At 42.1% G+C, this 26,955-nt stretch overlaps 1 protein-coding gene and 1 long non-coding RNA gene across 5 annotated transcripts in view; one reads left to right on the top strand and one right to left on the bottom strand.

Annotated features, from left to right (window-relative positions):
• The first annotated feature begins 441 nt into the window (after positions 1-441).
• Positions 442-26,955, top strand: part of SLC26A8 (solute carrier family 26 member 8) — an 83,348-nt gene continuing 56,834 nt past the window's right edge. Inside the window, exons 1-3 of one of the 4 annotated variants that reach the window (XR_004438686.1) lie at positions 442-872; positions 6,431-6,620; positions 14,307-14,446. Coding sequence is in view for 3 of the 4 variants with exons in the window: in XM_033216949.1 (XP_033072840.1) it covers positions 6,433-6,620; positions 14,307-14,446 (328 nt within the window). In the remaining variant the exon portion in view is untranslated. Of the gene's footprint in view, positions 982-6,424; positions 6,621-14,306; positions 14,447-26,955 lie in introns of all 4 variants that reach the window. The other 3 variants (XM_033216949.1, XM_033216951.1, XM_033216950.1) reach the window with 3 other exon arrangements.
• LOC117087119 overlaps positions 14,441-26,955 on the bottom strand; it is a 43,352-nt gene continuing 30,837 nt past the window's right edge. Inside the window, exons 4-5 of the long non-coding RNA XR_004438687.1 lie at positions 26,351-26,507; positions 14,441-15,646 (exon numbers count right to left, since the gene is read on the bottom strand). This is a non-coding gene — a long non-coding RNA (uncharacterized LOC117087119). The remainder of the gene's footprint in view (positions 15,647-26,350; positions 26,508-26,955) is intronic.

The following is a 26,955-nucleotide window of genomic DNA, read 5'->3' as shown; positions in this document are numbered from 1 at the left end:
GCCTGCGTGGAGCTTACAGTCAATGGGAGGGCAATCATTCAACACAAATTCATTGAACACTTCCTATGTCCACCACACTGTTTTAGGCACTGATAATAAAACAGTTAATGAAAGGGATAAAAATCCCTGCCCTCATAGGGCTAAGATGATTTACAAAAAGGAATACACAAAGTGCATAATAAGGTAGACATCAACACAGTCATCAAACAAACAAGTGTAAAACTGTAACTGAGCCAAGCAGGAATACAAGGTGGAGTGAGAGACAGCGATAGGGACAGGGATAGGGTGGGAGGAGGGTAAAGGGAGTGAGTGCAGACGGCATGTCTGCATCCAGAGCCGGCGATCTGGGCAGGAAGGTGTCATCCAATGGGGAGAACCAGGCCTGTGGGGCAGCGAGCCTATGGTTGGAGACCTGGGTAACCCTCCTAGCCTCCATTTCCTTTTACCGCTTCTGACCTGAGGAAGGCTGTCTTCCGGAGACGAAAGTGAATTACCGTCTGTGCAGTACACATGTGCATTGCTGTATGTTCAGGGCACGAGGCCTGGCACCAAATAGGCCCTCGATCAAGAACAGTAAAACCTCGGAGAGAGTAGGAGTTTCGGTACCCAGGTTTACCAAGTACCAAGGGGCTCCCACGACTCAGGTATGAGGAGGGCGACCTAGGTACCCCTTTCCCGGCTCCCTAGCCCAGCTGCTCATGCTCCCCTTCCTCGTCCCCTCCCCCACTCTCATCTTCTGCCCGCCCGGAACGTCCGCGGGCTAGGCCACAACGGCTAGGGAACCGCCGGTATCCGCGGCCGCAGCGCCGCCAGCCAGGCGGGAGCCGTGTGGGATCCCAGCGCCCGCACTCCCGCCCCCGCCAAGGAGCCAGGTGAGCCGCTGCCGGGAGACGCCCGGGCGCCGGGGGCTGCAGGCGGTGAGCGGCGAGGCCACAGCGGGTCCCATCGCGGGGGCTGCGTCTGTCACCGGCAGGTACCCAGGTATGCCGCAGAGCTAGGCACGCCGCAGGCGCTCAGTCAGTATCTGTGGAATGAATTAATGACGGTCGTCCCTGGGAGCTTATCTCTCAGGTATTGTCTCTACTTTCAAAGGCCGTGTGGATGGCAATGACAAGAGACAGTGTGCGCGTTTTGCAAGCTGCATCCTTTCAAATTCTCCTGTCTATATTGTCAAAAGCCCCAGAACTGATGTGCTACCTGCACCCCACCGCCTATCCCATCCATTTCCTCCCGAGGCCTGACTTCCCGGCCGTTTCTCCTCCTTTCAGACCTCACTGCTTTTGTTCATTTTATTCCCTGTGACTGAATCCCCACCCCCACCTCCTTGTCCCTTTCTTTTCATGTCAAATGCCATTGATGTGTCAAGGGCCCCTGTGAAGCCTTCTCCAGCAACCCCACCCCAATAATGAGCATCTCTCCAACACACCGTGTTACAGTCTCCACATTGCACGGAAAGTGGTTGTCCTTTGTGTCCAATGGTCATCCACTTAAGGACTGTCATCTTATTAGTCATCCCCAGCCGCTATTCAAAGTGACTAAAGGATCTAAAGACCAGGCTCTTTGCTTATACTTTTTCTGTATTCCCAATACATTCTCCATAAAAACCTAAGTAGTAAAGGGTTGTTTCTGATGGAATTACAAATGCTTATTTTGAAATTTTGGAAGTGAATTTCGCCTTTCCATGATTATAGAAAACATAAGAAAGTTCAGGGGGAAGATATTCCTGCAACTAAACTAGCTTTCAAGATTTCATATCATTTGGGTCAATAGCCATAAAATTGATTGTATTTAAACTTTTTATTCCTTAATTTTTTTTTTTTTTTTTTTTTTTTTTTGGAGACAGAGTCTCGCTCCGTCTCCCAGGCTGGAATGCAGTGGTTCCATCTTGGCTCACTGCAACCTCTGCCTCCCAGGTTCAAGCAATTCTCTGCCTCAGCCTCCTGAGTGGCCAGGACTACAGGCATGCCACCACACCCAGTTAATTTTTGTATTTTTAGTAGAGAGGGGGTTTCGCCATGTTGGCAAGGCTGGTCTCGAACTCCTGACCTCAGTTGATCCAACCGCCTCAGCCTTCCAAAGTACTGGGATTACAGGCATGAGCCAGTGAGCCATGCCTGGCCTATTTTTTACTCTTAAAACACTCTGAACACAGATAATGTAAATAATTAGATAAATGGATGGATGGATGGATGGATGGATAAGGGTACTATGGAGGGTGAAAGAGCTAGGCCAAAAGTGCTTGTATTTTAACAGGGCCCCCAAACTTAGCACTGAAAGGCTCATGAAAGATAATCCACTATATTTATAGTGGTACTCATACTTTAATTTTTATCAGAATCACCTGGACAGCTTCTTTGCTTTTTTTTTTTTTTTTTTTCTACCTAGCAAGACCTACTGAATCAGAAACTCTGGGGGCCCAGCAGTCTGGACAGCTTCTTAAAACAGACTGATGCCCCCAGAGTTTCTGATTCAGTAGGTCTTGCTAAGTGGGGCCTACTCGACAGTAGGAGTTTCTGGTCATTGCATCTTCTTGGGAAGGGTCCTGCTAGTACATGAAATCAATCAAGAAAGACATAATGGAGCTGGAGAAATTCCAAAGAAAATTACTTAAAAAACAATAATAAGGAAACCATGTGTTTACCCTTGCTGCTGTTAGCCAGACATTTATTGGAGTTCCTTAAAGACAACTTTCCACCTGCTCCTCCTGGCCATCCTCACTGTGGTTGTAGGAGTTTATGACTTGATAACCTCTCCTAGATTATCGTAATAATGATCTCCAATTGGCTGTTTTGCCTCGGTCTCTCCTATCTCCACCGTCCAACAACTTTTTGTGATGATGGAAATGTTTTATATCTGCACTGTTTAGTAAGGTAACCACTAGCCATATGTGGCTGTTGAGCACTTGAAATCTAGCTAGTATAATTGAGGATCTGAATTTTTTTTTTTAAGTTTAAATAGGCACATGTCGCCAGTGGCTACCATACTGGACAACTCAGCTCTAGAACATAACACTGGCACATTTCATCTTCCCAAAGTGCATCTCTGTGTATATTACTACTTCTGCTGAAAGACTTTAAATAGGCCTGACGCAGTGGCTCACGCCTGCAAACCCAGCACTTTGGGAGGCCGAGGCGGGAGGATCACCTAAGATAGGGAGTTCAGGACCAGCCTGGCCAACATGGCGAAACCCCGTCTCTACCAAATATACAAAAATTAGCCGGGTGTGGTGACGCATGCCTATAATCCCAGCTACTTGGGAGGCTGAGGCAGGATAATTGCTTGAAACTGGGAGGCAGAGGTTGCAGTGAGCTAAGATCGCACCACTGCACTCCAGCCTTGGTGACAGAGCTGGACTCCATCTCCAAAAAAATAAAAAATAAAAAAATACATATACATACATATGTAGATATATATGTAAACATATGTAAAGTAATTGACAACATTTAAAAGTCAGAAGATTCCACATAAAAATCTGGCATTATGGCTTCTCCTGGAAAAGATCAGATCTAAGCTATTCCGGGCCCCACATTGACCCATGGCAAGAATGGCTGGAGCGAAGCAGCTTCTGCTGCCTTTGCCAGCCCCACTGTTCCCACTACTCTTTGATGGTCATATTTTGCCTATTTTACACCAATCCTGCTTTAATTTCACTTTCAGAACAAAATGCTGGGTTCTAGACTCTCAATGTGACCCAGGATATCAGGTTTGTCATTAGCAGACTAATTAGGCTTGTTTAGGTTACTGGGAACAAAGAGACTACTCATGGAAGTACATTGGACAATTATATGGGGAAACTAAGGAAGATTGGGTCTGTATTCCTATGCGTGGGGAAAGAAAGGCGGGGTGGGGGCGGAATTCCTTACATTTTAATACACAGTTCTACCTTTTTTTCTTTTTGTGAGATACATGAAGCACTAATTATCTTAAGTGATATATTGTAAAATACCTCTCCCATCCTCTTATGTATTCCCCAGTCACCTCAATGGTTTAGTGAATTTGTGATCTTTAGTTCATGGTTGTTATACAGCATACTACTTCCACCCAATGCTTTGAGGGTAAAAATACAATATATAACTATGGCCCAATTACTTGCGTTTTCTAAAATCTTAGTTTTACACCTGTAAAATGAAAGAAATAGTAGTACTGGTATTGTTGTGGAAATTTAATGACATAACTCATGAAAAAATCTAGTGCAATGCATGGCATAGGATAAATGCCCAATAAATGTTGGTGATGATGATGATGATGATGATTGTTCTGAAGGAAAACAAAGTTGCTGACACATTAAACTTATTTGCGGCATCACCCATCATCTATATAATTGTGTAATCCATATAATTTGAGGGTTTACCAATATATTTTATAGGTATGTGATTTATACATACGCTTTTCTACATTTATGTGGAAGAATTTTAGAGTTTATGCTTTTCTTACTGTTCAAAAACATAGATTATTAAGAATGGTTATACTTTCTCCCAGAGATGGATCCCTATCCATCCTCATTTACTCTATCTTTCAATCTTTTTAAAAAGCAGGATAGGCCGGGCGCGGTGGCTCAAGCCTGTAATCCCAGCACTTTGGGAGGCCGAGGCGGGCGGATCACGAGGTCAGGAGATCGAGACCATCTTGGCTAACATGGTGAAACCCCGTCTCTACTAAAAATACAAAAAATTAGCAGGGCGTGGTGGCGGGCGCCTGTAGTCCCAGCTACTCGGAGGCTGAGGCGGGAGAATGGCATGAACCCGGGAGGCGGAGCTTGCAGTGAGCCGAGATCGCGCCACTGCACTCCAGCCTGGGCGACACAGCCAGACTCCGTCTCAGAAAAAAAAAAAAGCAGGATAATATAGATTTTTTTTCTTTTTCTTTTTCTTTTTTTTGTTTGAGATGGAGTCTTGCTCTGTCGCCCAGGCTGGAGTGCAGTGGTGTGATCTTGGCTCACTGCAAGCTCCGCCTCCTGGGTTCATGTCATTCTCCTGCCTCAGCCTCCCAAGTAGCAGGGACTACAGGTGCCCGCCACCACGCCTGATTAATTTTTTTTTTTTTTTTTTTGTATTTTTAGTAGAGACGGGGTTTTGCCATGTTAGACAGGATGGTCTCAATCTCCTGACCTCATGATCCACCCACCTTGGCCTCCGAAAGTGCTGGTATCACAGGTGTGAGCCACTGCGCCCAGCTGATTTTTTTTTTTTTTCTTTTTGAGACAGGGTCTTGCTCTGACACCCAGGCTGGAGTACAGTGGTGCGATTCCGGCTCACTGCAACCTCCACCTGCTGGGCTCAGGTGATCGTCCCACCTCAGCCTCCTGAGCAGCTAGTACTACATGCCCATGCCATCACACCCAGCTAATTTTGTTTCTATTTTTAGTAGAGACAGGGTTTCACCATGTTGCCCAGTCTAGTCTCAAACTTCTGTAGCTTTTTCTGCTACACCATGAGGCCCCTAACTGTATACTTGGCAGTCATTCAAGAAATATTTGTTAAGGGCCTGCTAAGTTGCTAAGTGAAAACCATTAGTTTGGGTCCTGGGGCTGCTGCTGTGAATAGTCACAGTCCTGCCTCCTGGTCTTACTTTATTTTTCTTTTTTTTGTTTTTTGAGACAGAATCTGGCTCTGTTGCCCAGGCTGGAGTGCAGTGGTGCCATCTCGGCTCACTGCAAGCCCCGCCTCCCTGGTTCACGCCATTCTCCTGCCTCAGCCTCCCGAGTAGCTGGGACTACAGGCGCCCACCACCATGCCTGGATAATTTTTTGTATTTTTAGTAGAGATGGGGTTTCACCGTGTTAGCCAGGATGGTCTCAATCTCCTGACCTTGTGATCCGCCCGCCTCGGCCTCCCAAAGTGCTGGGATTACAGGTGTGAACCACTGCGCCCAGCCCCTGGCCTTACATTTTGTGGGGGAAACAGACAATGGATAAACAGACAAATAATGAATCAGGTGCTGGCAAGTGCTGTGAAGAAAAGTAAAAGGTAAAGGGGTAATGATGGCTGCTATTTTAGAGAAAGAGTTAGAAGACTTGTATTGAGCACTTAACCCTTCATATGGACTTCTTCATATATGCTGGATAGTGAGCATTTTCAGTGAAGATTATTGATTAATACTGTCTACCTCTTGATCATTTTCCTACAACATATCAACACAATTGAATATAAAGAAAACTAGGCCTCCCACCAGGACACCTGGGTTCTAGTCCTGGCTCTAATAAGTATCAAACAGCAAAGACTGTTTAAACTTCTGGGTTTTGTTGTCTCCATTTGAAAAATGAAAAGAATACACATAAAATTATACAACATTGAGAAAGAGTTTTGTACAACCGAAAGATGCTATGCAAGTGTAAAACATTATTATATAGGAATTTTATTTCCTTAAAAATACACTGAGGATCTAGACTACTGAAAATGCTTTTTTATTTGATCTCTTCCCACTCATCCAGGAATGGCACAACTAGAGAGGAGCGCCAACTCTGGCTTCAGCTCTAAGTCCAGGCAAAGCTCATTCCCCTATGATGTTAAACGTGAAGTATACAATGAGGAGACCTTTCAACAGGAACACAAAAGGAAGGCCTCCTCATCTGGGAACATGAACAGCAACGTCACCACCTTCACACACCACGTCCAGTGCTGGTGCGTGTGTCCGATCATTCAGCCGCCACCCAGCGGGGCAGGACTGAAACCTAACCTGACTCCTTTGGTGTCCACTTCTCTTTCTTGTCTGAGTTCCTGTCATCAGAATCCTGTAGTTGATTGTGTAATTTTTCTTCAGTCATTTTTGTGGTTTGTCTTGCAGTACCTTTTTGATTGTAAACTTCCTGGGTATAAAGATCTTGGGTGTCCCTACAGTATCTAAGGAGGATATTTCATAATTCCATTGTTCAATCAACCACGACTACCAGACTCCTGACCAAAAATAAGATAGCCAGCAAGCCACAGTGGCTCACACCTGTAATCCCAGCACTTCAGGAGGCCAAGGCAGGCAGATCACTTGAGTCCAGGAGTTTAGACCAACCTGGGCAACATGGTGAAACCCCGTCTCTACTAAAAAAACAAAAATTAGCTGGGTGTGGTGGCACGTGCCTGTAATTCCAGCTGCTCAAGAGGCTGAGGCATGAGAATTGCTTGAACCTGGGAGGTGGAGGTTGCAGTGAGCCGAGGCTGCGCCACTGCACTCCAGCCTGGGCAACAGAGCAAGCCTCCGTCTCAAAATAAATAAATAAATAAGATAGCCATGGTGGACTGATGAATGGTAGGGGAATGAGATTCTTCTAGTCTCATATCCAGCAGGGCCCACATGGTGGTACTCATGGTCACCAAGGTAGAATCTACCACCACCACCTCTGAGACCCACTGTGACTAGCTAGGTCCTGCAGTTCAGGGGCTCTTAGCCTGTTTGTGTGCTCTGAACCTCCTAGCAGTCTGATAAAGTTAATCAACATCTTTCAGAATAATTTTTAAAATGTTTTTTATTGCAGTGAAATACGTCTCACATAAAATTGGCTATTTTGACCATTTTTAAATATACAATTCAGTGGCATGATTGACATTCACAATGTTGTGCAACCACCACCGCTATCTATTTCCAAAATTTTTTCATCACCTCAAACAGAAATTCTGTTAAGCAATAATTCCCCATTTCCCCTCCCCTCAGCCCAAGTAACCTCTCTTCTGCTTTCTGTCTCTACAAATTTGCCTATTCTAGCTATTTCATTTAAGTAGAATCATACAATATGTTTGTCTTTTTGTGTCTGACTTCTTTCACTTAGCGTAATGTTTTCAAGGTTCATCCCTATTGTAGCATGTATTAGAAGTTCATTTCATTTTATGGCTGAATAATATTATCTTGTATTTATATACCACATTTTGTTTATCCATTCATTAATGGACATCTGAGTTGTTTCTACCACCGTTAGGCTACTGTAAATAATGCTGCCATGAACATTGGCACAGGAGATCTGTTTGAATCTGTTTAGGGATATAACTGGGACTAGCATTGTTGAATCACATCATAAATCTGTGGTAAATTTAACTTTTTAAGGAACTGCCAAACTGTTTTCCACAGTAGCTGCATCACTTTACATTTTCATTGGCAATGTACAATTTCTCCATGTCCTCTCCAACATTTGTTATTTTCCATTTTTTTAATTATAGCCAACCTATTAGGTATGAAATGATATCTCATCGTGGTTTTCTGTTTTTGCTTTTGTTTTGCATTTTCCTGATGACTAAAGATGATGAGTATCTTTTGGTGTGTTTATTGGTTAATTATATATCTTCTTTGGATAAATGTCTATTCATTTCCTTTGTCCTTTGTAAAATTAGGTTGTCTTTTTGTTGTTGAGTTATAGGAGTTCTTCATATATTCTGGATATTAAACTTCTATCAGATATATGTTTGTAAATCTTACATAATTTGTAAATATTTTCTCCCATTCTGTAGGTTTCACTCTGTTGATAGTGTCCTTTGATGCAGAAAAGTTTTTTGGTGTTTTGTTTTGTTTTGCTGAGATGGAGTTTCACTCTTGTTGCCCAGGCTGGAGTGCAATGGCACAATCTCCGCTCACTGAAACCTCTGCCTCCCGGGTTTAAGCGATTCTCCTGCCTCAGCCTCCCAAGTTGTGGGGACTACAGGCACATGCCACCACGCCCAGGTAATTTTTGTATTTTTAATAGAGATAGGGTTTCCCCAAGTTGGCCAGGCTGGTTTTAAACTCCTGACCTCAGGTGATCTGCCCATTTTAGCCTCCCAATGTGCTGGGATTACATGTGTGAACCACTGCACCTGGCTGATGTAGAAAAGTTTTTAATTTTGATGAAATCCAATTTATCTGTATTTTCTTTTGTTGCCTGGACTTCTGGTGCCATATTTAAGAAACTATTATCAAATTCAAGATCATTCAAGATCATGCATATTCTCTTTTCTTTCTTTTTTTTTTTTTTTTTTTTTTTTGCAGTGGCGCAATCTCCACTCACTGCAACCTCCACCTCCCAAGTTCAAGCAATTCTCCTACCTCACCTCCCGAGTATCTGGGACTACAGGTGCACGCCACCATGCCCGGCTAATTTTTGTATTTTTAGTAGAGATGGGATTTCATCAAATTGGCCAGGCTGGTCTCGAACTCCTGACCTCACATGAATCTGCCTGCCTCAGCCTCCCAAAGTGCTGGGATTACAGGCATGAGCCACTGCTCTGGGCCAAGATGGTGCATATTTTCATCTATGTTTCCTTCTATGAATTTTATAGTTTTAGCTTTTAAATTTAGGTCTTTGATCCTTTTTGAAGTAATGTTTGTATATAGTGTAAGGTAAAGGTCCAGCTTTATTCTTTTACATGTAGATATTCCATTTTCCCAGGACAATTTGTTAAAGAGATTGTCTTCACCTAGTAAATGGTCTTGGTCAAATAATTTTTTAATGCATAAAATAAGCAGGATTATAAGGAAAGCCAGTTACATTGAAATACAGTTATCTAAATATCAAAAATACCAAAATTCTGTTATTTAATAATATAGGTCTAATAACTACCATAATTTCAAAGTAGTGATGAATGTAACTAATATTTCAAGATCTCCTAAGCAATTGTAATGTATATAGAAATGTTTGTGATTTCTACTGGTGACAAAGTCAAGTTCTGCTGATACTACTGTGGTTTGTTGCCAACATTCATAATTGAAGGAAATGCTAAAGAGGTTAGTGAAGTAAAGATACAAGTTCTCCGACATAACTTCACATATATCCCCAAATACTATCTACAGACCCCTTGGGGGTCCACAAACCTCAGGTTAAGAATCCAGGCCGGGTGCAGTGGCTCACACCTGTAATCCCAGCACTTTGGGAGGCTGAGGCGGGTGGATCACTGAGGTCAGGAGTTTGAGACCATCCTGGCCAACATGGTGAAACCCCGTCTCTACTAAAAATACAAAAATTAGCTGGGCTTGGTGGCATGCGCCTGTAGTCCCAGCTACTCGAGAGGCTGATGCAGGAGAATTGCTTGAACCTGGGAGGCAGAGGTTGCAGGGAGCTGAGATCATGCCACTGTACTCCAGCCTGGCAACAGAGTGAGACTGTGTCTCAAAAAGAAAAAAAAAAAGAATCCTTCATGACCTACATCATTATAGCAATCATAATTACTCAAGTTGTCATCACTCACACTCTGAATTTATTAGTCCTTCTTGTCCCCTGGTTTATCACCCACAATTGGCACGTGTTGGTATGTTGGCATGTTGGTGACAATTGTGGAAGGTCCCTACACAGCCCTGATGCAGACTGTCCCTTCCTTGAGACATTTTCCTTTGTCCACATCCTGCCTTTTGTAAGTTGTGCTCTTGGATGTCCCTCTCTAGTCCTCTTACTTCCTCTGCTCCATGATGGATCTGGGGACATGTGCCAAAGAGGGTATTTGGGGGCAACATTGGCTTTGTCTCTATAAAATGATGGTCTTTTCCCCTAACTTTACCCTCATTATAAAAAATTATTCCCAGTGAAATTTCAACCTAACTCCTTTCTACCTTTCTTAGACTTGCCATCCAGACACTTAAATCTGACCCATTCTGCCTCCCATAAGCTTTCTAGCAACTGTTACTCCCTACTTCTAAAACATACGGTTCTCTCCACTTCTGAATTTTGACCAGAAAGGTAGCACAGCACAGTAGTTAAGAGCACAATTCTGGCTGGGCGCAGTGGCTCATGCCTGTAATCCCAGCACTTTGGGAGGCTGAGGCTGGCAGATCACAAGGTCAGGAGTTCAAGACCAGCCTGGCCAACATGGTGAAACCCCATCTCTATTAAAAATACAAAAATTAGCTGGGCATGGTGGCGTGTGCCTGTAATCCTAGCTACTCGGGAGGCAGAGGCAGGAGAATTGAGACCAGAATGCAGAGGTTGCAGTGAGCTGAGATTGCGCCACTGCACTCCAGCTTCGCTACAGAGTGAGACTCCATCTCAAAAAAAAAAAAAAAAAAAAAGGCACAATTCCAAAGCCAGGCTACCTGATTTTGAATACTAGTCCTGCTGCTTCTCAGCTGTGTGACCTTAGGTAAGCTATTCAACCCTGCTGTGCCTCAGTTTCCTTATCTGTAAGATCACCATGATAATAGTACCTGCCTCATAAAAGTGATTATGAGGTTTTAAACAGTATTTGTAAAGCAACTAGGAAATAGCACTAGATAAATGAGGTTTTTTTTCTTTTTTTTTTTTTTTTTTGAGACGGAGTATTACCGTGTCACCCATGCTGGAGTGCAGTGGTGCTATCTCAGCTCACTGCAACTTCTGCCTCCCAGGTTCAAGCGATTCTTCTGCCTCAGGCTCCCAAGCAGCTGGGACTACAAACCTGGCTAATTTTTGTATTTTTAGTAGAGATGGGGTTTCACCATATTGGCCAGGCTGGTCTCAAATTCCTGACCTTGTGATCCGCCCGCCTCAGCCTCCCAAAGTGCTGGGATTACAGGCGTGAGCCACCGCGCCTGACCATAAGTGAGTTTTTTAATGTAAATAAAATAATATTTTAACCCCATCTCTTTCTACAGAAAACCTCTTAATATCTTTCCTCATTTTCTTCCTCTTTAACAATTGCAAATCCCCCCCTTATCAAAATCTCCTCTGTGCTTTCATTTTGATTCTTCTATTTCTCACTTTTAAGATGTCTTAACTGAAATCCAGATTCATGTCTAAATGCTAATACTATTTCCCCATCAGCTTCAACTTCCATTCCTCTAATTCCCTCCTTAGTTCCTGTCACTCTTAAAGCCTCATCACTCCATGTCCATTGTATTTTTCACCATGGGGAAGAGCTTTGATGTCTTTGCCTTGGGTGGCTGGCTGGTCTTTCCCTAAGTGACACACAGAGAGGAAGGGAGACTGAACCAGGTGAAGGAACAAACTGTTCCAATGTCATGCTCTACTCTCCTCCACAGAGGTTCATAATTAGAAAGAGCATACTTTGTACACCTGCCACACACCCAGAGACTCTCCTAAGAACAGCAATGTGGGCCGGGCGCGGTGGCTCAAGCCTGTAATCCCAGCACTTTGGGAGGCCGAGACGGGCGGATCACGAGGTCAGGAGATCGAGACCATCCTGGCTAACACGGTGAAACCCCGTCTCTACTAAAAATACAAAAAAAAAAACTAGCCGGGCGAGGTGGCGGGCGCCTGTAGTCCCAGCTACTTGGGAGGCTGAGGCAGGAGAATGGCGTAAACCCAGGAGGCGGAGCTTGCAGTGAGCTGAGATCCGGCCACTGCACTCCAGTCCGGGCGACAGAGCGAGACTCCACCTCAAAAAAAAAAAAAAGAACAGCAATGTGATGTTCCTTCCAAACCAATGGTCTTGCTCATGGCTGTCAAGCAGCATTTCACAGCTGCCAATAGGAAATTTGGAGGCAGGAGAGTGGCTAGAACACTGAGCTAAAATCAAGGACCTTGTTTCTAGCCCCATCTCTGCTCACACTTATTCCTGTGACCTTGGTAAAGTCATATTTATTTGGCATTAATTGCCTTAGCAATAGTAATGCCCATAGTTGTGAGAGTAAAACATATGTAAAATTACTTCTTGTCTGAGCACACACTTCAGCCCTGACTACGTTAAAGTTATATTTGTTATTGTAGTCAAATCCCAATTATCTAGCTCAGTTTACACACGAAAAATCTTCATACTTTTTGCTTTCAACCCATGCTAAGATCTAAATAACAAAAAGCAATTTAAAATCAAATTGGTTTTCCTGGTTGATTAATGATGATTCTGTCATTTTAGATGATCTGAAAGTTAAAGCAGGTTTTTTCAATCTCAGGATCATTGACATTTTGGACCAGAAAATTCTTTCTTGTGGAGAATTGGTCTGTGCATTCTGTGCTGTTTAGCCTCTACCCACTTGCCAATTGCAAGAGTCAAAAATGTCTCTGGGCCAGGCACGGTGGCTTATGCCTGTAAACTTAGCACTTTGGGAGGCTGAGGCGAGCAGATCACCTGAGGTCCGGAGTTTAAGACCAGCCTGGCCAACATGGTGAAACCCCACTTCTACTGAAAATACAAAAATTAGCCAGGCATGGTAGCACATGCCTTTAATCCCAGCTACTCAGGAGGCTGAGGTAGGAGAATTGCTTGAACCTGGGAGGCAGAGGCTGCAGTGAGCCAAGATTGTGCCACTGCACTCCAGCCTGGGCGACAGAGCAAGACTCCATCTCAAAAAAAAAAAAAAAAAGGCCGGGCGCGGTGGCTCAAGCCTATAATCCCAGCACTTTGGGAGGCCGAGACGGGCGGATCACGAGGTCAGGAGATCGAGACCATCCTGGCTAATACGCTGAAACCCCGTCTCTACTAAAAATACAAAAACTAGCCGGGCGAGGTGGCTGGCGCCTGTAGTCCCAGCTACTCGGGAGGCTGAGGCAGGAGAATGGCGTAAACCCAGGAGGCAGAGCTTGCAGTGAGCTGAGATCTGGCCACTGCACTCCAGTCCGGGCGACAGAGCGAGACTCCGTCTCAAAAAAAAAAAAAAAAAAAAAAAAAGTATCTGGAGATTGCCACATGTACACAGGGGAACAAAACTGCATCTAGTTGAGATCTACTGGGCTAAAGGATAATAAAGTCTTATTTTATAAAGTTGTTTCTTTACATAACTACGTCCTCAAGCACAGGACTTCATCTTCTGTATTTTCTACTAATTTCTACATGTCACAGGTCAAGGCCAGACAGAGTAAATGTTTGGTAAAAATTTTAGTGCCATGCTCTCCTCTCCTCCACAGAGGGTCATAATTAGAAAGAACACACTTTGTGTACCTGCCTCGCACTTGGGGACTCTCCTAATTGGGAATGACATGAATGTGTTAACTGCCCTTCCACCTATCAATGTCACACCTCAAAACACTGTCCTTGTCAAGAGAAAACAACAGCAGTCCATTTTTCTCCTGGAAAATTGGTAGGTTTAATTCTTCCCAAACATCCTATGAAAACACAGAACTGATTACATGCTGGACGTGTATGGCTTAGTTCTTGACATATACATAGCACTTGGTTCTGAAGCTAAGGTGATTTAGTCCCCCAGGGAACATGTGGTGATGTCTGGAGACATTGTTGTTGTTAGCTGTCACAGCTGAAGGAGGGAGTTCTACTGATATCAAATGTGTAGACATGAGGGATGCTGCTAAACATCCTGCAATGCACAGGACAGCCCAACAACAAAGAATTATCTGGTCCAATATGTCAAACTGTCAGTAGTGCTGACAAGACTCTGCTTTTTCTTGGCTACGTGGGCCAAATGCCTTTTATTGGCTATGCGGGCATTTTCTTTGGAGAAACTAACCAAGTCTCTGCTCTTCTTTCACACAGCTGCTCATGGCACAGGTTCCTACGATGCATACTTACAATCTTTCCCTTCCTAGAATGGATGTGTATGTATCGATTAAAAGATTGGCTTCTTGGAGACTTACTTGCTGGTATAAGTGTTGGCCTTGTGCAAGTTCCCCAAGGTAAGCAAGATATGAAGCCTGTTCATCCAAAGACAATGTATCAGACCTTGTCCACATGCCCAGGGTAAACAATTACTTATGCTAGATGAATAGAAAAAAAATTGAATTTTATTCACAGCATTACCATTTGTTCCCTTATCTGCCAGATTTCTAACGTCTCCAGGGTGGTTCCAAAAGACTTGGTTTAGTTTAGACCCCTGAATGCTTTCCAGAGTACTTGTAACATCCACTCTTTGTTATTTTTTTCTTTAACTAGTTATTTCATACTCATGACTATAATACATCTCACTTGGCATTGGTTTTACCTAGAAAGGGGAAGAAAGGATAGGCTGGGCACAGTGGCTCATGCCTGTAATCCCAGCACTTTGGGAGGCCAAGGCAGGCAGATTGCTTGAGCTCAGGAGTTCCAGACCAGCCTGGCTAACATGGTGAAACTCTGTCTCTACAAAAAAATACAAAAATTAGCGGGGCCTGGTGACTTGTGCTTGCAGTCTTAGTTATTTTGGAGGCTGAGCTGGGAGGATCACCAGAGCCCAGGAGGTTGAGGCTGTAGTGAGCAGTGATCACACCACTGCACTCCAGCCTGGGCAACAAAGCAAGACCTTGTCTCAAAAAAGAAGAAAAAGGTAAAGGATAGGAAACATAGCATTCCAGCATCTCTCCAGCAAGTGACAAGCAATCCAGTGCCCACTCTTTGGTCTTCCAAGTAGCAGTTCAGATGTAAGACAACAAGATCACACAGATAGGTGTGGGAGCTTATCTGGGCTTTACAAACTTGTTTCCCGAATAGGAATCAACAACTCTTGTAACAGTTCCATAAATATTGCTTCCAGAGTCCCACAAGGGACAAATCTAGTTGTAAGAGTCACTATGCTTAGAGAATCCCAAAGGTAGGGCTTCCAACTGCATATATCTTTCATTCACAGTCCTCTTGGTCCAGATGGAGTATACTATTTGGGCTCATTTTTACCATAAGCAATTCTGCCTGGTAACACAGTTTCCATTCTACCATTATAAAGTTTCCAGGGAAACAGAGCTAGAAAGTTAACCCAAGATCAAATTCATCCTCAAAAAATAGAATGGGTTTTATAAATCCTTTACTCACAGTAGTTTATAGTTCCCCAGATAGTCTTTAAACACCTCCTTTTCTCTATTTTTCTGAGGCCTAGCAGGCAGGGTTGAAGCCTGTGATCAGGCAGGCTGTGGATAGCACAAAAGAGGTCAAGAACATAAACAAGTTGTGGCTGAAATCCAACTCTAGTACAGCACTGTTAACTGGGGAAAACAGATGACTTTTTAAATCTTTATTTACTTATTTGTTTCTAAATTATCAAATAATAAAATTGGCTTTTTTTCCCTTTTGGTGTATACTCAGATTGATTTTAACACACATGGCCAGGACTGGTGGCTTATGCCTGTAATCCCAGCACTTTGGGAGGCCTGGGGAGGCAGATTGATTGAGATCAGGAGTTTGAGACCAACCTGGGCAACATAGCAAAACCCCATCTCTACTAAAAATACAAAAATTAGCTGGGCATGGTGGTGTGCACCTGTAATCCCAGCTACTTGGGAGGCTGAGGCAGGATAATTGCTTGAATCCAGGAGGTGGAGGTTGCAGTGAGCCAAGATTGTGCCACTGCACTCCAGCCTGGGTGACAGAGCGAGACTCCGTCTCAAAACAAAACAAAACAAACAAAAAAAAACCACACATATAGATTTGTGTAATCACCACCACAATCGATGCAGAGCAGTTCCATCACCTCCAGAACTTTCATGCCATGCTTTTAAAGTCACATCCCCCTGCCGATCTATAACCCTTAGCAACCATTGATCTGTTCTCTAGCACCATAATTCTGTCTTTTTGAGCACATCATATAAATGGAATCATACAGTATGTAAATTTCAAAGGCTGGCTTCTTTCATTATGCCTTATGCCTTTGAGATTCATGCAAATTGTTGTGTGTATCAATAGTTCATTTTTATTGCTTAGTAATATTCTACTATACAGATATATCAGAGATTTTTATTAATCCATTCACTTGTGGATAGAGATTATGTTTCCAGTTTTGGTCTCTCACAAATGAAGTTGCTATGAACATTCATGTACAGGTTTTGTGTGAACATAGTTTTTATTTTACTAAGCTGGAGCTGGATTGCTGGTCACATGGTACGTGTATGTTTAACTTTATAAGAAACCACCAAACTGTTTTCCAGAGTGGTTTTCACTACCATTTTACATCCCCACCAGCAAAGCATAAGAATTTCATTTCCTCCACATCATCATGAGCACTTGATATTGTCAATATTTTTAAAATTAAACTTTCTATTTTGAGATAATTATAGATTCACATGCGTTTGTAAGCAACAACAGGTAGAACCCATGTACCCTTTACTCAGTTTCCCCAAATGGTAATATCTTGCAAAACTATGATTCTGTCTCACAACCAGGATATCAGCATTGTTTCAGTCAAGATAGAGAACGCTTTCACCACCACAAAGATCCCTCAAGTTGTCTTTTGTTTTTATTTTGTTTTAGTTTTTTGAGACAGTCTCCCTCTGTCGCCCAGGCTAGAGTGCAGTGGTGCGATCTTGGCTCACTGCAAGCTCCACCTCCCTGGTTCACACCATTCTCTGGCCTCAGCCTCCCAAGTAGCTGGGACTACAGGCGCCCATCACCACGCCCAGCTAATTTTTTTTTTTTTTTTTTTTTAGTAGAGATGGGGTTTCACCGTGTTGGCCACAATAGTCTCGATCTCCTGACCTTGTGATCTGCCTGCCTCAGCCTCCCAAAGTGCTGGGATTACAGACGTGAGCCACTGCGCCCGGCCAAGTTTTTTTTTTATAGCCACCACTACCTACCTCCTGTCCTTATCTCCTCTTAATCCCTAGCAATCATTAATATGTTCTTCACTTCTACAATTTTAACATTTCAAGAAAGTTATCTAAAGGGAATCATACAGCATATAACGCTTTGGTATTGGGTTTTTTTCACTCATAATTCTGTGGAGATTCATCCAGATTATTGTATATATCAATTGTTTATAACTTTTTAAAATTTATTTATTTATTTATTTATTTATTTTTGAGATGGAGTCTCACTCTGTCACCCAGGCTGTAGTGCAGTGGTGCTATCTTGGCTCACTGTAAGCTCCACCTCCCAGGTTCACACCATTCTTCTGGCTCAGCCTCCCGAGTAGCTGGGACTACAGGCGCCCGCCACCATGCCCAGCTAATTTTTGTAATCCACCCACCTTGGCCTTCCAAAGTACTGGGATTACAGGCATGAGCCACTGCACCTGGCCATAACTTTTTATTTTTGAGTAATAGTCCATGGTATAGTTAAACATTTACCCACTGAAGGATATCTGGATTGCTTCTAGGTTTTAGTATTACACATATAGATGATACGAACATTCATGTGCAGGTGTTTTTGTTTGGTGGTGGTGGTTGTTGTTGCTGTTGTTGTTGTTGTTGTTTTTGAGAGGCAGTCTCGCTCTGTCACCCAGGCTGGAGTGCAGTGGCACAATCTCGGCTCACTACAAACTCTGCCTCCTGGGTTCAAGCAATTCTCCTGCCTCAGCCTCCTGAGTAGCTGGGATTACAGGTGCACACCACCACGCCCAGTTAATTTTTGTATTTTAGTAGAGACAGGGTTTCACCATGTTGGCCAGGCTGGTCATAAACTCCTGACCTTAAGTGACCACCTGCCTTGGCCTCCCAAAGTGCTGGGATTACAGGCGTGAGCCACAGCACCTGGCCTCATGTGCAGGTTTTTAAAATAAATGTTAAGTCTTCATTTATCTGGGATAAATGCTTAGGAGTGTAGTTGCTGGAGTATATAGGAGTTGCCTGTTGCCTTTTTTCACCAACCTGTTTTCCAGAGTGGCTTAACATATTACATTCCCACTAGCAATCTATGAGTGACCCAGTTGCTCTGTATCCTCACCAACATTTGATGTTGTCACTATTTTTTATTTTAGCTATTCTGATAGTCATGTAGTGATATCTCATTGTGGTTTTAGTTTGCATTCTCTTAATGGCCAGTGATATTTAACATCTTTTCATATCTAATTTCCATCTGTTATTTTCATAAAATGGCTCTTCACGTCTTTTGCCCATGTTCTAGTTAAATTCTGTTTTTACTATTGAGATCTGAGCATTTTTTGTAGATTCTGGATACTAGTTATTTTGTCTTTCAGGTTTTGCAAATATTTTCTCCCAGTCTGGAGCCTGCCTCTTCATACTCTTAACAGTCTTCCAGAGCAAAAGGTTTTGATTTTGATAGTCTCATTTTTAGTATCTTTTATTTTAGCCATTCTAAGAAGTATGTAGTGGTATCACATCATTGTTTTAATTTGCATTTCCCTAATGCTTAATGAGGTTGAACATCTTTTCATGTGCCTAACTTGCTATCCTCATATCTTCTTTGAAGGGTCTGTTCAAGTACTTGGCCTATTTTTCCATTGAGGTTTTATTTTTTTCTTGTTGTTAATTTTTGAGCTTTTGTTTTGTTTTTAGAGATAGGATCTTGCTCTGTCACCCAGGCAGGAGTGCAGTGGAGTGAACATAGCTCACTGCAGTCTGGAACTCCTGGCCTCAAGCATCCTCCTGCCTTGGCCTACTAAAATGCTGGGATTACAGGCATGAGCCACCATGCCCGGCCTCAACACCATTTTTAAAGAATATCCTCCAGTGAATTGTTTTCACACCTTTGTTAGAGATCAAATAGGCATATTCTGTGCGAGTCTCCTTCTAAATTCTCTTCATTCTGTTCCACTGATCTATGTGTCTATCCGTTTACCAATACCACGTCTTGACAGTGAGTTTTAAGGTTGGGTGATATGCTTCCTCCAGCTATTTTTTTTCCAAAATTGTTTTAGCTATTCTTCCATATTCATTTTATAATCAGCTTATCTAAATTTACCAAAAAAGGTTTCTGTTCAGATTTTGATAGGTATTCCATTAAATCTACAGATTATTTCAGGGAGAACTGGCATCTTTATTATGTTGTCTTCCAATCCACGATTATGGTGTCTCTCCATTTATTTAGGTCCCTTGATTTCTTTCATCAGCCTTTTGTAGCTTTCAGCACACAGATCCTACATGTTTTGTTAGATTTGTGCCAAAGTATTTCATTTTGGGGGTTTAAATGATGGTTCAGTCTCCAATTATTCATTGTTTGCATATAAAAATACAATTGATATTTGTGTGTTTGTCCATCCTGAAACTCCTTTATTAGTTCTAAGAATTTTTGGTAGATTCCCTGGAATTAAGTACATTGACAATCATGTCATCTGTTAATAGGGACAGTTATGTTTATTTCTTTTTAATATGAATGGCCTTTATAACTTTTTTTTTTTTTTTTGAGATGGAGTCTCGCTCTGTCGCCCAGGCTGGAGTGCAGTGGCCAGATCTCAGCTCACTGCAAGCTCCACCTCCCGGGTTTACGCTATTCTCCTGCCTCAGCCTCCCCAGTAGCTGGGACTACAGGCACCCGCCACCTCACCCTGCTAGTTTTTTGTATTTTTTTAGTAGAGACGGGGTTTCACCGTGTTGGCAGGGATGCTCTCAATCTCCTGACCTCGTGATCCACTCGTCTCGGCCTCCCAAAGTGCTGGGATTACAGGCTTGAGCCACCATGCCCGGCCCCTTTATAACTTTTTATTGCTTGTTGTACTGGCTAAGACTTCCCATAGTATAAGGATGGTGAGAATAGACATTCTTGCCTTGTTCCTGAACACAGGGAGAAAGCATTCAGTCTTTTTCCTTTTTTTTTTTTTTTGAGACAGAGTCTCGCTCTGTCACCCAGGCTGGAGTGCAGTGGCCGGATCTCAGCTCACTGCAAGCTCCGCCTCCCGGGCTCACGTCATTCTCCTGCCTCAGCCTCCCGAGTAGCTGGGACTACAGGCGCCCACCACCTCGCCCAGCTAGTTTTTTTTTTTGTATTTTTTAGTAGAGACAGGGTTTCACCGTGTTAGCTAGGATGGTCTCGAGCTCCTGACCTCGTAATCCACCCGACTCTGCCTCCCAAAGTGCTGGGATTACAGGCTTGAGCCACCGCGCCCGGCCAGCACTCAGTCTTTTACACTAAGTATGATGTTAGCTGTAGGATTTTTGTTGATACCCTTTATTAGGTTAGGGAAGTTTTCATCTACTCCAGTTTGCTGAGAAATTTATCATAAATGAATGTTGTATTTTGTGAAATGCTTTTTTTTTTTAATCTATTGATATGACCATGTGGTTTTTCTCTTTATTTGTTTAATATGGCAGGTTACATTAACTAATTTTTTTGAATATTGAACCAGCCTTGCATTCTCAGAATAAGAGAGTATTCACACTAAGTTACTATATGTCTAGTTGCATTCCTGCAAAAAGAAATTTTCATGTGACAGCTACAACCAAAATGGCCCATTTGTATTAATATAGTCACTTTACTTCTATGAAAAAAATTTCTAGTGTATTCCTATGGTGCTGCAATGAGACAGCTAACTCTTGGAACTGATGCGTTAACTATGAGCCCCCTATCAGTTTCTACTTATATTTAAATAAAGACCAAAGTTGGAGGCTATCCCATTGCTAAATTAGCAAGCCATCAGTATAATCTTGTATCAAAACAAGAATGACATAAGAGTAATATCTAGCATCCACCACAACACCTAGCACATAGTAGGTATTCAAAAGATATTTGTTGAATAAAAATGATTACATAGCTGGTTATGGTAGCTCACACCTGTAATCCCAGCACTTTGGGAGGCTGAGGAAGGTGAATCACTTGAGGTCAGGAGTTCGAGACCAGCCTGGCCAATATGGCAAAACCCTGTCTCTACTAAAAATACAAAAAGTAGCCAGGTATAGTGGTATGTGCCTGTAATCCCAGCTATTCGGGATGCTAAGCCAGGAGAATTGCTTAAACCTGGGAGGCAGATGCTGCAGTAAACTGAGATCACACCACTGCATTCCAGCCTGGGCAACAGAGTGAGACTCCATCAAAAAAAAAAAAAAAAGATTACATAGCTATGTGAATGAATGAATCCAACCAGCTCTTTTTTTTTTTTTTTTTTTTTTTGAGACGGAGTCTCACTCTGTCGCCCAGGCTGGAGTGCAGTGGCACGATCTCCGCTCACTGCAAGCTCTGCTGCCTCCCGGGTTTACGCCATTCTCCTGCCTCAGCCTCCCTAGAAGCTGGGACTACAGGCACCCGCCACCATGCCTGGCTAATTTTTTTGTATTTTTAGTAGAGACAGGGTTTCACCATGTTCGCCAGGATGGTCTCGATCTCCTGACCTCGTGATCTGCCCTCCTCGGCCTCCCAAAGTACTGGGATTACAGGCGTGAACCACCGCGCCTGGCTACCAACCAGCTCTTAATACTTGATTAACGGATTGAATATTAGTTTAATTGATGTGAATAAGATAATTTGTAGCGTGAATAATTCAAAAATTGTACTTACATTTGAATACCTAATGACAATAATTTTATTCAAATGAAACAAAAATACTATATGATGAAGACCTTATTAAAAAGGTGCTGGATCTTCCTTACAGTAGAATTCCAATTTACAAATGTAGAATTAAAGAAGAAAATACAAAATCACCTTTATGAAAATACTACAGTAATGAAATGTATGTATAGTACAGTAATGTATGTACAGTACAGTAATGAAAGGCTGATAAAATACTACAGTAGTAAGATCTACCCAGTGGATGCTAAAACTAGTGGGTGAAAGTTTGCAAAACTAAGAAACAGTATTTGCATATTTTCAAAGTATCTCCCTCGAGATATTTGTTAACTACCCCACTACTTTACAATAGAAGACCTAGGAGAAAATAGCTTAACTAAGTGATCAATGTGAGCATCACCAGTAGTAAAATATATGGATATTATGAATCCTGTGATATAATAAGAAAAATACAACATCATTTCTGTAATATTCTTGCCAAAAGTGTATAACCTTAGTACAATCATGAGGAAATATAAGACAAACCAAAATTGAGGAGTATTTGACAAAATAACTGATCTATTAATACTCTTTTAAAGTGTCAAAGTCATGAAAGACAGGTAAAAATTAAGGAACTTTTATAGATTGCAGGAATAAGGGGAAATAACAACTAAATGAAATGTGAGACTCTGGATAGAATCCTAGAACAAAATGAAAGACATCAGTAAAAATACTGATGAGATTCAAATAAAGTTTTTAATTTCTAATGTTAATTTCCTAGTTCTGATCAATATATTATGACTGTATGAAATGTTAACTTAGGAGAAACTGTGAGGGGGATATATGGAAACTGTATTATTTTTGTAACTTTTCTGTAATTCTAAAATTAGTTTAAAATTTTTGAAAATTTTAAGGTGTCGGGAAGTTTGGAAATTTTAAGTCCCTCTGTTTCACTATGGCCTAAGTTTAAATGAGGCTAGATAACTTAATTCTCAGATTGCTAACCTAGTAATTCTCTTACCTTCCCAGCATTGGTTAGTTATTTAAAACCATAAATTTCAAAAGATTTTCTCTTCATGCTACACGTTGCTTTTCAAGAGTAAATGGGGGCCAGGCATGGTGGCTCATGCCTGTAATCCCAGCACTTTGGGAGGCCAAGGCAGGCAGATCTCTTGAGCTCAGGAGTTCAAGACCAGCCTGGGCAACACGGTGAAACCCTGTCTCTACTAAAATAAATAAATACATTAAAAAAAAAAATGAACTAGGTGTGGTGGTGCAAGCACATGTAGTCCCAGCTACTTTGGGAGGCTGAGGTGGAAGGATCACTTGAGTCTGGGAGGTCGAGGTTGCAGTGAGCCAAGGTCATAGCACTGCACTCCAGCCTGGGTGATAGAGCAAGACACTGTCCACAAAAAAAAAAAAAAAAGTAAATGGGGCTATTCAAAATTATGACGGAGTGCATACACAGTATATTAAAGCAAGAAAAAGAAATACAAAGTATAAGAATTATAAAGGAATAAAGCTTCATTATTCACAGATGACTTTTTATGCAAAGAATTCAAAACAGTATAAAGAAAATTAATATGATTTTTTAAAAGCAAAAAAAGATTTTAAGAAGGCATAAAAATAAAAGAAAATAATAAGATTTTATGAATGTTGCTGGATACTAAATCAGCATATAAAAATCAATTATGCTTAGGCGCAGTGGCTCATGCCTATAATCCTAGCACTTTGGCAGACTGAGGCAGGTGGACTGCTTGAGCCCAGGAGTTCAAGACCAGCCTGGCAACATAGTGACACTCTGTCTCTATGAAAAATACAAAAAATTTGGTTGGGCATGGTAGTGCATACCTATAGTCCCAGCTACTTGAGAGACTGAGGTGGGAAGATTCCCTGAGCCTGGGAGGTTGAAGCTGTAGAAAGCTATGATTACACCACTGCACTCTAGCCTGGGCAAAAGAGCAAGACTCTGTCTCAAAAAAAAAGCAGAAATAAAATTTTGTTCAGTATAACTCTTAATATAAAGTTCAAAATGGGAGCAAATTAAACTATATTATATAGGGATATGTACGCTACTGGTAAAGAAAAGCAAAGAAATTATTATCATAAATGCCAAAATAATCAATCCTTCTGTGGGGAGAGGTGGTGTTGTAATCAGACCTAGGTGGTAGTTATGTGGGTGTTTGTTTTATAAATATTAAGTAAGCTTGACATCTATTAATCTATTTTAATGCATTTTCTACATGCATGTTATATTTCACAATAAAAATGGAGATTACTAAATTAATTACCAAAACTATTACTAAAGTAATTAAAGCAATTAAGACAGTACAATATTGCAAAGATAAACAATTAAGCCAATGAAACAGGAAAAAGAGTCACACATATATGAATCACACGATGTGTATCAGATATGTCACTACAGAGACAGGCTTTTAATGACAAATGATGTAAAACACTTGGGTCTCTATACAGAAAAAAACATTTCAGGCCTTTACCTTACACCGTACACAAAAATCTATTCCTGGTTGATTAAAGACCTAAATGTAAAAGTTAAAACATAAAGGACATTTTGGAATAAAATAAGAGAATATCTTTATGATCCTGAGGTAGAAAAAGGTTTCTTGGCCGGGCGCGGTGGCTCAAGCCTGTAATCCCAGCACTTTGGGAGGCCGAGACGGGCGGATCACAAGGTCAGGAGATCGAGACCATCCTGGCTAATAACGGTGAAACCCCGTCTCTACTAAAGAATACAAAAAAAAAAAAAAAAAAAACTAGCCGGGCGACGAGGCGGGCGCCTGTGGTCCCAGCTACTTGGGAGGCAGAGGCAGGAGAATGGCGTAAACCTGGAAGGCGGAGCTTGCAGTGAGCTGAGATCCGGCCACCGCACTCCAGCCTGGGCGACAGAGCCAGACTCCGTCTCAAAAAAAAAAAAAAGAAAGAAAGAAAAAGGTTTCTTAAATAAGACACCGAAAGCAAAAGGAAAAGCCCAAGGGGAAAGACTGATCAATGGGAAGTAAGTACAGTTTAAGAATTCTATCTATTCAAAGCCACTGTGAAGTTTGAAAAGCGGCTAGGCACGGTGGTTCATGCCTGTAATTCCAGCACTTTGGGAGGCTGAGGTGGGTGAATCATTTGAGGTCAGGAGTTTGAGACCAGCCTGGCCAACATGGCGAAACCCCGTCTCTACTAAAAATACAAAAATTAGCCGGGCATGGTGGCGTGCGCCTATAGTCCCAGCTACTCAGGAGGCTGAGGTGGGAGAATCACTCAAACAAGGAGGTGGAGGTTGCAGCAAGCCAAGATCAATCACCACTGTACTCCAGCCTGGGAGACAGAGCAAGATGCCATCTCAAAAAAAAAAAAAAAAGATTGAAAAGCAAATCACAGAATGGGAGATACTTGCAAAACAATATACAACAAAGGATTTATTTGTAATATACATACTCCTATAAATCCATAAAAATAACTAGACAAGGGTGTTCAACATTATTAGTAATAAATAAAGCAGAAAATGAAATTGAAATGAATTATCACCATGCACATTAAAATTAAAAATCTGGCATATCATGTGCTAGCATAGATGTGGATAATGGGAACTGTCATACATTACTAGTGGTAGTATAAATTGCACAACCATTTGGAAAACAGTTTGGCATTATTTAATAAATGCCCCAGAAGCTGAAATTCAAGCTATATATTCTTGAGAAACTTGTAAATCTGTGTACCAGGAGACATGCACAAGAATATTCACAGCAATATTGTTCATAATAGTCCCAAACTGGAAACAAAGACAGGATACCGTGAACCCTGGAGACAAAGAGAATGGGAAGGTAGCAGCTTTGGATTCTGATGGCTTTTTAGTTTGGTTCCAGTCTCTGATGAGGTCTAACTGCCCTTTGCACCCTTTTAATAAATGTCCTATTTTGCTTCAGCTAATTTGAGTAGATTTTCTGTTTCTTGCAATCAATAGAGCCTTGCCTAGGGGACAAAATGTGGTGAAGAATCCTATAGATTACAAGAGACTTAAGAGACATATCCCGGCGCGGTGGCTCAAGCCTGTAATCCCAGCACTTTGGGAGGCCGAGACGGGCGGATCACGAGGTCAGGAGATCGAGACCATCCTGGCTAACACGGTGAAACCCCGTCTCTACTAAAAAAAATACAAAAAACTAGCCGGGCGAGGTGGCGGGCGCCTGTGGTCCCAGCTACTCGAGAGGCTGAGGCAGGAGAATGGCGTGAACCCGGGAGGCGGAGCTTGCAGTGAGCTGAGATCTGGCCACTGCACTCCAGACCGGGCGACAGAGCAAGACTCCGTCTCAAAAAAAAAAAAAAAAAAAAAAAAAGACATATCAACCAATGTAAGGACCATATTTGGGTCCTGATTTAGACACACAGACTGTGAAACAAAGCACAACACGTAACAGCAAATAATTTTTTAAAGATCACCCCAAAACTCACCATACCTCTGGTTCAAGGTCTCTTGTGAGACTGCAGTTATCTCAAGGTTCTACTGAGGCTGGAGGATCTGCTTCCAGGCTCACTCATATGACTGTTGGCAGGCCTGAGTTTCTCCCCATTCTGGCTTCTCCATATTCACAGCATGGCGGCTGGCAGGACCAACTATATGTGTTGGGCCCAATACAAAATAAAAACACAGGGACCTTAGTTCAAAAATTATTCAGAATTTCAAGACAGTGACAGCAAAGCATTAAACCAAGTGCAAAGTCCTTCTAAGCCTAGGACTCTGTCTTGACTGCATAGATTACAAACCTTTGAAGCCACCTCTGGTAGGTAGTGAATGAGAGAGCAACCAAGATGGAAACCAAAAGTCTTTTTGCAACCTAACCTCAGAAGTGACATCCTGTCATTTTTGTTATAGTCTACTCCTTAGAAACAAATTAGTAAGTCTATTCCACACCTAATGGGGAGGAAATTATGCAAGGGCAAGAATACCAATTGGCCATTGTACATCATCTTAGAGAACCTCTACCACAACAATTATTTGTAAGATAATCAGGGAAATTTGAACACTGAGTGGATAACGATGATATTGTACTAAAATTACAAG

This window comes from Trachypithecus francoisi, unplaced genomic scaffold, assembly GCF_009764315.1.
Source record: "Trachypithecus francoisi isolate TF-2019V2 unplaced genomic scaffold, Tfra_2.0 Lachesis_group10, whole genome shotgun sequence".
Classification (NCBI taxonomy): Eukaryota; Metazoa; Chordata; class Mammalia; order Primates; family Cercopithecidae; genus Trachypithecus; species Trachypithecus francoisi.
The sequence above is the reverse complement of the archived record's forward strand: the minus strand, read 5'-3'. Positions and strand labels throughout refer to the sequence as shown.